This window comes from Dermacentor albipictus, chromosome 2, assembly GCF_038994185.2.
Source record: "Dermacentor albipictus isolate Rhodes 1998 colony chromosome 2, USDA_Dalb.pri_finalv2, whole genome shotgun sequence".
Classification (NCBI taxonomy): Eukaryota; Metazoa; Arthropoda; class Arachnida; order Ixodida; family Ixodidae; genus Dermacentor; species Dermacentor albipictus.
Genome location: NC_091822.1, coordinates 23592924 through 23606419, shown reverse-complemented (window position 1 = coordinate 23606419; position 13496 = coordinate 23592924). Strand labels below are relative to the sequence as shown.

General features: G+C 46.4%; 1 protein-coding gene across 1 annotated transcript in view; it reads left to right on the top strand.

Moving 5' to 3' along the window:
* Positions 1-13496, top strand: part of LOC135897878 (tRNA pseudouridine synthase-like 1) — an 81523-nt gene that overhangs the window by 22683 nt on the left and 45344 nt on the right. Inside the window, exon 3 of the mRNA XM_065426570.1 lies at positions 1618-1811. Within this exon, the coding sequence (XP_065282642.1) occupies positions 1618-1811 (194 nt within the window). The remainder of the gene's footprint in view (positions 1-1617; positions 1812-13496) is intronic.

Here is a 13496-nt window from a genome sequence, read left to right as displayed (position 1 = left end):
ACAGCCGGCGAAAAATCTTCGGCAACGTTGAAGTCAGTGCCTTTAAGATTACGGCCATTAGAAATGACAGCTTCCTTTGTTTTAAAGAATACAAATTTAACTATAATTGGGCGCTTGCGATCAGGGGAATACCGGCCAATTCGATGCGCTCGCTCTATTTCCTTAGGCTCAATCGGTACTTTCAGATGATCCGAGCAGAGGCGTAAGATCATTTTTTCTGATTCGTTTGATGGCTCTGATGCTGATGGATCGGGAAGGCCATAAAAAATCAAATTATTTCGCCTTGACCGGTTCTCAGCATCATCTACACGGGCATCCAGTTTATGAACCAGCTGCGTCGTTCGTTCACTGTCTGCCCGTATGGATTGCATATCGGCTTGCATGGATAAGACACTTCGGTAATTGCCCTCCAGGTGGGTCAGCCTATCGCTTAGAGCCTCTAGAGATGCAGTCGTAGCCACGTGTTTGTTTTTGAGATCTTGTATCTCAGCGATAATTTTATCTTGGCCAGCGGATACCTTCTTCATTTCGGCAAGTAATGCGGCGTAATCCGGACCGGGATTACTTTCAATGTCCCCAGAGAGTAACAAAAGGTATTTGATAACACATAAGCACTCAGAGACAACACACAAGCAGCACTGCGGGCTCGGTAGCTGCACAAGAGAATAATTATTGGTTTTCTTAGCGTAAAGAGAGTTTGGTTCACAGACCTGCATGAAGAACAGCAGCGGGTTAGTGGATCGCATCGTGGCAATGCCACCGAGCCCACAGTGCGGCAGGGGTAGTCGCTCCCCTTTTATAGGCAGCTGGATTGTTGTTGACGATGGTAGTAGGGCCAGCGGCTTTTCGTCGAGCATCCATTCTTTCACTGGCGGCGTGGCCAGATAGGTTGAATCCACGTTGGTTCTGATGTCCCATGGGAATACGTCATCGGAGCACGGGTGCGATTGTCCCAAGGTGACGCTCGTTGGTTTCACTAGAAGAAGCTGCGTTGCGCCAGATGTGCCGAAAAGATCAGACAAGTTCCGGGTGAATGACGTTTATTAACCCATGCTTGTGGGTTAAGGCTTGGGCAAGAAAAGGGCACCGCTAGCGAGTGGCACCCTGCTTTTAACACTTGGTGGCACATGCGCACTTCACAGAGGGCTCTTATCAACATGAGCGCCAGCCGACACAACAGCATGCTGCTTCAATAGCTCTTGCTTGGAATCGACTGCCACGTGGCTGGCAGAGAGGTTAGAGAGGCTTCATGTGCTGGCTCGAAGACAACCGGAAGTAGACGGCACGACGTCCCATCATGAATGCAGAGCTATTGAAGGCACAGGTTAGCCCCAATCACTCGGCGAATGAGTTGAGGAGAAAAAGCATGGCTATAGAGAAGGGTATGACTTGTAATCCTCTGTAGCTCTCTTAATATGGGACGCTTCACACAAATTGTGGTGCTAATGTTTTACTGTAGTTGTACCCTATGTGTCTACAAAATGTGTTCAAACCGTTTCAGGGACCCTTTAAAAGTGTACAAACTGCATTATGCAGCTACTAATAGGTTGTCTTCAATGTGTTCCACTGTGCATGTAGCCGGTGTGTTGTCAGTGTGACCGAGTTGCTGTGTCGCAGGCAGCCTTGTGCCAGTTGGGATGCCTGGGTGATCCAGTGCTGGTGCTGGCAAGCCGCACCGACACCGGTGTGCACGCATCCGACAGTGCGGCGCATGTGGACCTGCGACCAGCCAACCCAAACCAGTGCTTTCAGCCACAACACCTTGCCGTCGGTCTCAACACTGTGCTGACGCGCCACAAGCACGACATCATGTAAGTACCCTTTTCGAGGTGGAGGTGGTCCTTAGATTCAGAGCACACACTGGGATATTTTGTCACGTGTCTACTTAGAAAGCTGCTCCAAGTCAGGGATTTCGCTGTCCCTCACTTTCTGCTCGTGTTTCTCGAGTGTGCGCTGTGCAATATATATATATATATATATATATATATAGCTCCAGAAATCCAGAAGAATCGCTGAGGAGGGATCGGCACAAGCATCTCACCTCGTACTTCTCACTGGCTTGCACAAGAAAAGCCAATGTCCGTCAGCCTTGCATGCTTTACGCGAAGCTTGCGACATCCTTCTCAAAGGCAGTCAAGCGCTCCACTTAGTGCAGTGGAAGGTTCCTTGCGAAAACGAAGCCCCGGTGGGACCGAATCATGCCGGGCCTCCTGGGAGGACAATGTTGAGACAGCCTGCCCTACTATTTCATCGCTTCCGTCGTCGCTATCGCTATCCGATGCAAGCATGTTCGCGACGATCGTCCCATCGGTTAGATGCAATTTGTTTCCAAATCTATAGCCATGTGCTTTCTTTTCACCGGCAACGTCGTGCATTGCCGATGATCAGCGGGCAAATCAGCCATCTTCCATTTCAGCGGTGAGTCAAGCAAAGTTGAGCAACCGCGTGGCCAGGAACGACTTCAGTACAACCAACAAAAACTAACGTGAGTGATTAACCTGTTCGCAGAACTGCACTGAATGAGGAGCCAGTGAGCAACATGCAAGCAATCTGCTTGCGTTGCAGTTGGCACTGTCCATTTGTGTTTCGGAGGGTTGGGCAGCGTACAGCTATGGACACAGCCCATTCGTGTTCGGAGGAGTGGAAGGGCGACGGGAAAGAGCCGCGCGGAGATAGCTGAAAAATGAGCGCATGGAGGCTGTTGCAGCAACGGCTCATTGTGCAGCAGCTCGAATTTCTTGTTTTCTTTTTTCCTTTTCAAGGATTTCGCATTTCACTACTTTTCGGCTCGGACACCCAGCAGCCAGACTTCATCATCATAACTGATAATGCGGCATCGGGGAATTGTAGTTAGAGGGTTATACCACTATCGAAAACGTACAAAAGTCTACGGTGCAGCAGCTTCTCATTCTTATAACCAATATATTGTTAAAACTGGTATACCTATAAGTAGGTGCAATTGTATATATCTAAAATATATATATAATGTATAGGAAAAGAACATATAGGGAGAAGGAAACAGCGAAAGCAGCATAAACCATGTCAAACTCTGCCAAAACGTTCAGGCCTCATACGTTCAGACATAATACAAAGTGGGTCTTTACATCTGGACTCCACGCAACCCGCGTGGAGTCTAGATTTTTAAATATTAAATACAACTTTTTGTGGCAGCATTGACAAAGCTACGTGCACTTGCGGAGCTTTTTTAATGCGACAGCGTTAAGGAGCTCGTGTCGCAGAAAAGCAGGTGTCGTCGGTGTCGGCGTCCGCGGCGTTGACCGTGAGCGATAAATCACGGCAGGCACTTCATAAATAAAAAGCAACTTCCAAGGTGGGCTGGGCGGGAATCGAACCAGGGTCTCCGGAGTGTGAGACGGAGACGCTACCACTCAGCCAGGAGTTCGATGCTTCCAAGCGGTACAAACGCGCCTCTAGTGAATGCGGTGTTGCCTTCGAAACGAGCCGTGGAAAGTTATACTGCGGTGTATATCGGTAATTATGAACATGTAACGTACAGAAGTCGCAATTACACGAGTTGCGAAGTGCGTTTCCGCTGCGTTTCTTCTGTGCTTTCCGCACACGCAGAGCCATCTTGCGGCAAACACAGAATACCCCCTCCTCTCAATGTACGGCGCTGCCCCGACAGGAGGCGCGCCGCGCGCGCATTGGGACCGCTGCCAGGCGCGTCGCGGTCCCGACTCCCTCTCCCCTGACGACGCTTCGCCGTGCTCCCGGTTGGAGAATCAAGTGCCGTTCCTTTCTTTAGATTACTATCTATCTATCTCTCTGCCCGTGCCGATCACGACGTTTGGCTGGCGTAGATCGTTTCCCCTCCGAGACACCGAGTTCTTTGGTTTGTTCCGTTCGCTCAGGCGCACGTTTCGTTGCCGCGCCGAACGCTGCGTTGCTCGACGCTCACCGCGTGATAGGTGGGCGCTGGGCGCTAAGTCCGATGCGGGGCGCCTCGTAAGTGATCGCTGTGCCGTAGCGCATTGTCTTATACCCCTTGGCGGGTCGACGGGAACGCTGTCGCGTTCCACTCTTGAAGGCGAAGCTTAAGCGTCCTCCAATTTTTTCTTGTGTTACTGCCCCAAGTAGTGCCGACATTTTGCTGGCGCTTTCAGTTTGAGTTTTGCCAGTGCCTTCAGTGCATGAGCGTTTTTTTAAAGCAAAAGCTTTACTAACCATGTTGAGCTGAGTTTTGCTGTTGCCAGCAGCTGTAATGCATCATCCTTAGCAATGCATCATGTGACTCGCCATGCTGAGCTCCGCCGCCGCCGCCGGCTTGGTACATGCTTTCTTCACAGCTGGGTCGCCGCCTGACCACGTGACTTGCCGTGTATCTGGCTAAGAGGAGCGCCATGCTTGCCTAGTCAGTGCAAGCTGGGCTATGGATGAGAGCGAGGCCAGGCTGCCTTTTCTGAGCATTGTGTGGGAGTGAGAGGCTTTGAGCCATCGTTGCCAAGCGGTGTCTGACCACCTAGCGGATATCGCCTTGTGAGCTGCTTCACTGGAGAGGGTCCGGAATGCAACAGGCGTTGCACTATCGAGATAAATGTAGCGACCGCATTCATGCCCTGTCCATTCGTGCTTCGACTCTGCGTATGTTTGTGGCATCTCTTTGTATGTCTAGCACTTGTGCTTTTCCTGTGGCACAACAGGCGTCGCACCGTCGAACAATGTGTGTCGGCCCAAGCCCAATCACAGTCATGTCTAGCCACCAACCTAGGCACAGCCGCCATGCCTGGTCTAACATTGTATACCTAAGTATGAAAGTTACAGCTAAATCAAAAGTTAACCAAGTGAAACCGAGACTTAACCAGGATAAACGAAGCTTTTGCTTTACATATCCAGGGTTAGCATATCTAAGCAGCAGCCAACTTTTTCATATAAGTGTTGTCATGTGAGCTTGCTTGGTGTATCATTCCAATCCATGAAATAGTGCCAAGTTGAATCGGATGGGTACGTAATTTTTCCAAAGTGAACGTAAACATCAACACAATTTATGAATGCCACATTGAAGGAAGAAATAGCTGAGACCTTTTATGAAACACATTACCTTGATGTTGCTTCTCATTCTACATTAAGCTACAGGCTATTGAACTACATGTCCATGCACTCGAAATGCACTGCAAGAATATTATGTGGCAAGCGATGCAATATTTTGTTATCTGAAGGACTGTAGGAAGTGCTTTTATTTAAGCAAGCATTTTTATTGTGGAAAACCATGGACCACCCAGGAACTTGGCAATCTAAAATTCACGTGGCAATTCCTCTGGAAGTTGTCTAAGTGTGCGTAAGCATTATGCCACTTGCTCACCTCCACGCAGACCGGTGTCATTATCAATATCCTTCCGGTATAAACTTGACTGGACTAGATCCGACCCTCAATAACCCTTATTGGTTATAAACCTTATCAGACTCGATCTGAGCCTTATCAACCCTTATCAGTCTGTATTAACCTTATCGCAATGGATCCAATCCTTATCAAACATTATCAGTCCTTGTCAACCTTTTCAGACTTGATCCGACCTTTATCCGCGCTTATTAATCTTATCAGAATTGCTGCCACCATTACAAGCCCTCATCGCTCTTTAGCACCTTATCCATCCGCGTCAAACCATTACCAGCCATAATGAGACCATAAAACCTCTCATTACTCTATCATTCTTATGAACTCATTGTCTGCTTATCTGAGTGCGTTGCACAACGTGAAGTGCATGAGCCCTTAGAGATTGGTGGCATTTCGGTCGATGAAGGAGCGCCCTAACCGAACGCGCATCCTGTAACCACTGAAATGCATCGCGGGTGTGCTGTGCTTGGCATTAAATTTTTGCAAAACCGGAATTCTCCTGATGGCGGCTGTACGTGTCGCCCTAGAGATGCCTGATATTCCCCTATCACCAAATCTTTCAAGAATGCCTTCTTAGAAGCTGTACACCTTTGACATTTGTTTTGTGCGTACCTCCGGTACAAAACATTCGTATGGTTCAGATATATTCACTTTCTGCAAGCAGGGGTGTTTAGCCCAGTGGGTAATGTACTTGGTTTCTGAGCATGGGGTCGTAGGTTCAAAACTCACCACCACCGTTTTTCCTTTCAAATTTATTTTGTTCTTTACATTATTTTCCTTATAGCCATTTGTCTTATGTGACATACGGACGGGATGGACAGGTTTGCTCGTTGAGTAGGCATAGAATTGCTTATGCATTCAAAACTTTCCAAAAGGAAACAACCTTTTTCACAAATTTTATGGCATACAGTGTCGATTTTCTCCATTGTGCACTGTAAGATATGCAACTTCCAGGAGATATCACACAGTGGGCAGGAAATGCGTTAGCATCTACGGGTTGCAGCTTTCCTTGCGCAGGCCAAGCATGCTGTTTTTGTACAGTGGAAGGAAGGCTGTCGCTTGTATGATAGACATCCACGTGTTTGTTGCTATAGGTAGAACTTCGCGAAGGTGACTATCTCCGAAGTTGAATGTTGCTATGCAAAGTGCCAGGAACAGTTTCACTTGTAGGTGCCTGCAGTGCTCCACTTTGTCACATGAAGTTTCCAAAAGGAATTATATACAACCTAGAATACTGACCTTGCATGCCATGTAATTATTGAGATGCATGTTTTTTGCACTGCATGTAATTCTGCAGTTGTGCTTTCGCACCTAGCAGACTTGCCATACCCGGACAGGCGCTGAGGCACCTATTGATGGTGCATCGGTCCAGCAGTGCAGTTGGTGCTAGCTACACACAGCATAGCTCCTTTCTTCACACAAACACTCTTCAACGCAGCACTGTCTTCATTTGCTCCTGATGAGTTCGGATTAGCTTACTTAAACTTGCTACAACCAAATGCCACCATCTTTGTTTACAGGAACAGGAAACCTAGACGTGGATGCCAGAAACTCAGGCAACTGGGACAGCAAAAAACTGAAAACTTTTTCTTAAAGGCGCTCTTTATGTTTTGTCAAATGAAATTAAAAAAAATAACAACAATAATTGACGTGGTTTGTTTTACGCAACGTAGCTTCCAGTTGCTTGCATTGGAGGGAGGGGCTGCGTGCGTATGCGCTGTAAAAAGATGTCTGCTTCGGCTCTCTAGCTTTGTCTGTGCTGCTGCAAAAAGTTGTCACGGGTTGTTTATTCTGATGGCAATTGTGCGGATACTCCAAGCGCATTTCTGCCGTTGCCGTCGCCATGAGGTTCCACGAAAGTACAAGGGCGATGAAATCGTCGCCGCAACGGCATATGCTGTATGTGCGAATAAAAGCTTGCGAGGGTGAGCCAGCGAATGTGGCTCAATCTTGCGTACGCAGGTGAGGAAGGTGGGGCAAAAGTGTGCCCTCTTCTGTCACACGCGAAGCATGGGGGTGAGGCGAGAAGTGTGTGTGAGGGGGGCGGGGGGTTGCGTTCTTCTCCAGCAGCTGCTGCTTACGCTGCGGCCATGCGGGCCCCGTATCTTGAAAGTGATCTGTGATGTGGATGAAGTGTGCGCCCTGGTAGGCCTCTTCAGCAAAGCAGTCTACTATGTTTGCAGTGTGTGCATTGTGCTGGTAGCTTCGTATGCGCTGTCCCTTCAACATTTCATTCGTGTTAAAGCAAGAGATGCACAGAAGTCAATACTCTCGCTGCTGCTGCCGTGATTCCTCATCCAGGATTCTGACAGCGAGTTTCTGTGGTCATCGAGCGGGATGTGTTCATGTTTGTCTTTGCACACACGACACTGTGCTTATTTAGTTAACAAATGTTTACAAGTTCATACAGTCGATAAAACTACTATCCTTACTTCGTATAGCTAGCTGTCCTGTAATTTGCTATCACAATCGGTGTTTTGCCTTTATTTTGGGTGTAATATTTATTTATTTATTTAAAATACTTTCAGGGCCCAAAGGCACTACAGAAAGGAGTGGGGAAGAAATGGCAAGGTGTGCAGCAAAGAAACAAAAAAATATTACAAGGTGTCTTGTAAGGCGATCTTGAACTTGCGGTCATCAGCTATGCCAGCGATTGTTGAGGGAAAGTGGTTCCATGCGACACTTGTTGTAGGAACAAAAGAGTCATTACACAATTTTGTGCGACAAGAAGGTAGCCCCACCTGGAAGCGATGATCGGTCCTTGAAGATATGTAATGAGGTGGATGAAACAAAGCGTCCTTCATCTCGTTGTTATAATAATAGATTTTATGAAAAAGGCTAAGGCGCGATGACTTTCGACGCAACGAAAGATCAGGCAAGTTTAGGGTTTTCTTCATAGATGTGACACTGGAATGAGGTGAATAATTCGACAAGATGAAACGTGCTCCGCGATTCTGAATGGCTTCAAGAGTTTGAATGAGTGTAGTCTGAGTAGGATCCCATATGGCGCATGCGTACTCTAATTTAGAATGTACCAGGGTTTTATAAAGTGTTAACTTCACGGATGATGGGGCATCAAAAAAGTTTTGACGCAGATAACCAAGCATGGGATTGACGTTGTTAGTTACATATTCTACATGCGTATTCCACGATAGATTAGAAGAAATGTGAACACCAAGGTGTTTATAGCTGTCAACAGGTGGTAATGGAATATTCAGGCAGTAAGTACGCGGACAATGATTAGTGCTGTGGCGAGAAACCTGCATACCTTTACATTTAGTTGTATTAAGTGTCATGAGCCATTGACTGCACCATTCAAATACCCTATCTAGATCACGTTGCAGATTGAGATAATCGTCATGGTTAGTAATTTTCTGGTAAACAACGCAGTCATCTGCAAACAGTCGGACAGTTGAGGAAGAAAGGCAAGTAGGAAGACCATTAATATAAATCAAGAAGAGCAGAGGGCCCAAAACGGACCCTTGCGGGACACCAGATGTTACGGCAGAATTAGGTGAAGAGAAGTCGTTAGCCGTCACATACTGACTACGGTTAGAAATTCCTTAATCCATGCTAGTACATTGGGGTCTATGTTAAGTTGATTAAGCCTGAAGATAAGTAGATCGTGTGACACGGAGTCAAATGCTTTAGCAAAATCTAAATATATGCGATCAGTATCAAAGTCATGATCTCCGTTAATAAACAAGTCGTTAGTAGAACATAGCAATTGTGTTTCGCATGAAACTGCATTATGGAATCCATGCTGATAAATGCTGAAGAAGGAATTGGACTCAAGGAATTCAATGAGGTGCGAGTATATCATATGCTCTAGGATTTTTACTGGAATGGATGTTAATGATATGGGGCGGTAATTATTGGGGGAATGCACATCACCAGATTTATGCACAGGGACCACCTTCCCTATCTTCCAATCAGAGGGCAGTGTAGAAATCTGTAGTGACTGTTGAAAAAGCTTTGACAACGTCAGTGAAGAATAAACTTGTGTACACTTCAGCATTTTTGATGAAATACAATCTGGGCCGGCCGACGAAGACACCTTTAAGTTGACAATCAGCTTTTCGACACCAACTGCATCAATAGCAATAGAATCCATTGGAAAAAAGTTGGTTTTTGGTATATGCGGAAACATTGCGGGGGTGCTCTTATGAAAATGAGTAAGAAACATTATTCAGAATATTGCAGCATTCGCTTTGAACTACTGGGACATCAGATTGGGTTAACTGAATGTGGTCCTTTTAGTACCGTTAATAATGCTCAAAAATTTACGGGGATTAGAACAAAGTAGCAAAGGAAGAGTTTTATCAAAGAATTCTTTCTTGGCTTTTGAAAGCGCAGTACAGAATTCTCTGTTAAATTTTTGATAGCAAGACCAGTGGTCTATACTGGCTGTGAATTTCGCGCGTCGAAATATCCGCTTCTTTTGTTGCTCATGCGTTTTAACGTGTTATTGAACCATGGTGAGTGAGTACATGATGAAACTTTCCTTTTAGGTACAAAATGATCAATAAGAGACAGGAGTTTGTTTTTATAAAGTAACCAGTTGTCCTCAACCGATCGCTGCTCAAAACCGGCGAAAAACCGATCAGCAAAGACCTGAAATTCCCTATTCGTTCCTGTTACGTCTGCTTACCGTAGTCTTGGATGACCCTAGTTTTTTTCTTGTTAGAAACCTTTGCCCGTAGAGTGAAGTGAATTATAGAGTGATCGCTAATTCCCTGTGGCTGAATTAAGCCAGTAGCTAGGTCTGGTGTAGTGGTAAGTATTAAGTCTAGAATATTAGCGGAAGTGGAAGTTATGCGAATGGGAAAGTGAACGAGCTGCGTTAAGTTGAAGTCTTGACAAAAAGTTAAAAATTCTTTGCTTTCAGCTGAGTTGTGTTTTAAGGAAACCAAGTCTCATTCCCATCTGATGTCAGGAAAATTGAAGTTGCCAAGTAAGAAGAGGGGCAATTTTGGGTATCTGACGAACAGCTGATTGACAACATCGTGCAGTTTATCACAGAAGGACAACGATGCAGTTAGTGGCCGATAACAGACACAAAAAATTATTTCACGAGAGTCAATGAGCATGTGCGCACACACAAGCTTAACCAAGGATACAATTGGAATAACATGGGAAGCAAGACTATCGGCAACCACCAGCAGAACACCACCACCAGACCGTTAATCACGATCACATCGGTAAAATTTGTTGCACTTTTCACAGTCCAAAATTTCTTCATTTTTAACTTCTGCAGAAAGCCAAGTCTCCGTCAGACCAACAATATCAGCAGAGCAGGAATCAATAGCGGAAGACAATTCCCCGCGTTTGTTAAGAATACTCCGTATATTGGAAAGAAAAATAGAGGCGTCTTTTGCGCAGGATCTGGGCGGGCATAGCTGTGATGCACTGGAAGTGCCAGCAGGTGCAGAAACAGTGCCAGTGCTATCATGCGTATCTACTGATCGTGCTGAAGCGATTTCGCGTACGCTGTCAGTTACTGAGTAGTAAACGTACGTTTTTTTGTCCATGATCAGTTTATTCATGCGAAGAGAGTACGTCTTCCCGGCTACCTTTGCAAATTCTGTTAATTTCCTCCTTGAGTTTCGCGTAGCTCTGCAATAATCTTCGCTAGCTGATACACCAGTCCCCTTGAGCTTATATTTCTGCGCCCTGACTGCATCCCTGACTTTAGACGACGGAAACTTGATGATAATTGGGTGAGTCTTTTTACCTCTGTAGGATCCTAACCTGTGCGCTCGAGAAACTTCCGAGTTGGAAATTTGTATTTTAAGGTGACGAGACAAAACGTCTTGAACAAGGCCTTCTGTCTGAGCCCATGTCTCAGCGGGGCAGTCCGGTATTCTAAAGAACAATAGGTTATCCCGTCTCGACCTGTCTTCAAGATCGTCTAGTCGAGAATTGAGTGCCTGGCCTTCCATTCTGACAGCTTCGGCGATTAGGCGTGGTACATCATTAAAAGCAGCAGAACCGTCGAATGATTCGACGAAGGATTCAATCGTGCATAATCACATATGAGTCACATATGACAACAGCATGACAGCAGTGCCAGGTTCGTATTTAGGGATGCAATCTCGGCCTAACATTTGCATTTTAGTTGCCTAGGAACAGTGCATTACAATTCCTTGATTTGAAGTGAGGTTTGCTAATGACATGTGCTGGGTGCATTCACCTCATTCAGAAAAATCACTCCATATATAGGCATCTGCACATTCTAGTATTGTCAAGCATGCCATTTCTTTTTTTGTGTGTACTGTCTGCTCAACAAAATCATGTGTACATATGCTGAAAGAAAGTTTTGCTGGTCAGCTAGTCAAGTTAAGGGCTGGCCATCCTGAGGACTCTGTTGTTTCCGCCTGTAAAACACTTGCGAGAATGGTTAAGGATGAAGGAACAGTGTGCCTTGTGCTGCAGGTGGGAACATCCCATACGTACATAAATTTTCACATGGTTTCAAGAAAGTGGGTCATTGTTATGTGTTCGATACTGTGTTTTCGGCCCCTGTGCACTTAGGTAGTTTGGGCTCTAGGGAGTGGACGGGGGGTGAAACGCGGAACTCTGTCAGGTGCACGACAGCATACCTTTGTGATGCTCCAAGCATTATATATGCTGTATAGGCCAGAAAGGCAGGTGCTTGAACTCGCGTTTGGCTGATCATGTGTCTACACTAAAAAAAAAAACACGAGTGATTTATCCCATTTGGCCATGCATTTCATTATGCCGGTGCTACAGGAAATACAGTCTAGCCCAGTTATAACGAAGCCACTTATAGCCAAATAGCGGTTATAACGAAGGGATTTTAATTTCCCATTCCCATTTTTGCATTTTCAATACATTTTGTGTCTGGTTTTAACGAAGTAAATAAGAGCGCGTAAGCGGATATAACGAAGAGATTTAGTACCAACTGAAAAATAATCTGTCAATCAACACATTTTTGAGTCCTTGAGGCGATTTTTTCCGCGAAACTAAGAGCAAAATTCAGCTGACGGCGTCCTCTCGTGGCGTCGTCTGCTCTCCCGCGGAGCGAAAGGTTGCTTCCCTGCATTGCATGGCACGCCGGTCTCGTGTTGCGCCGTCCTTGAGCGGCGTCACGGCGTAGAGCGGTAGAGCACGCCGCGCAGGAGAAAAATGTAAAAAAGAAAAGAGACGATGTGAAGCACCTTACCATCGCCCACTGCTTCGAGAAAGCCGGGTTCTCCCGAAGCAGCAGCGCAGAGGCAGCGCCTGCTGGGCACGAAGCTACCGCGATTGACGTCGCTGCAACCGCTGATGCTGCCGCCGCGACGGCCTGCTTGGAGCAGCTTTGGGATTCCGCTAGCGACTTGAACCTTGTGCCTGCGGGTCTAAGCCACATGGACTTCGTTTTCGCCGACGAAGACCTTGTTGCCACCGAGGACTTCACGACTGACGAAGTTGCCGGGAGTGTCATGGAAGAGACCTTGGCGGACAGCGCCTCCTACAGCGAATGCGACGATGCTAGTTGTGCCTCCAAGCCGGTCACCTCCGCAGCGGCCATCGCAGGTGTTGACACGCTACGGATGTACCTGGGGAGTTTCGGAGTTCGACCAGATCTTTGGTTCGCAGTTGGATCGTATGGAAGCCGCAATCCCGAAATTCGCACTCCCAAAACGTGTTCAGGGGACGCTGGACCACTTCTTTCAGCGGCAATAAATCGGTATGCCCATGTTTGCATTTTTTTTCATAGTCCACATATTACGAAATAGCGGATATAGCAAAGTGATTTCTGATTCCCGCCGACTTCGTTATATCCGGGCTAGACTGTACCAGCGGTAGTAAAAAATAAGCATGCACTAAATAGATTGATTATAGAGTCCTATAATATAATCGAAGCTTATGGTCGTCGAAGGAAGTGACATTGCTTACGTTTTTCTGTTTTCTTGCGTGTTTTTTGCTTGCTGTTTCTGAAGTTTGTTTTTGTGATCGGACGATAGATTTCATATATATCAGCTGACACGGCAGTACCGCTACAACGATATCACCTTGTGTGCCGCTCTTCGTGCAGGTTTTCTGCACTCTCCTGAGCTTCGCTTCAAACGGAGTGATGGCATTCTTGGTCGACCCACTCTTCCTGCATCACAGCAACGCTGTTTCATATTCACCT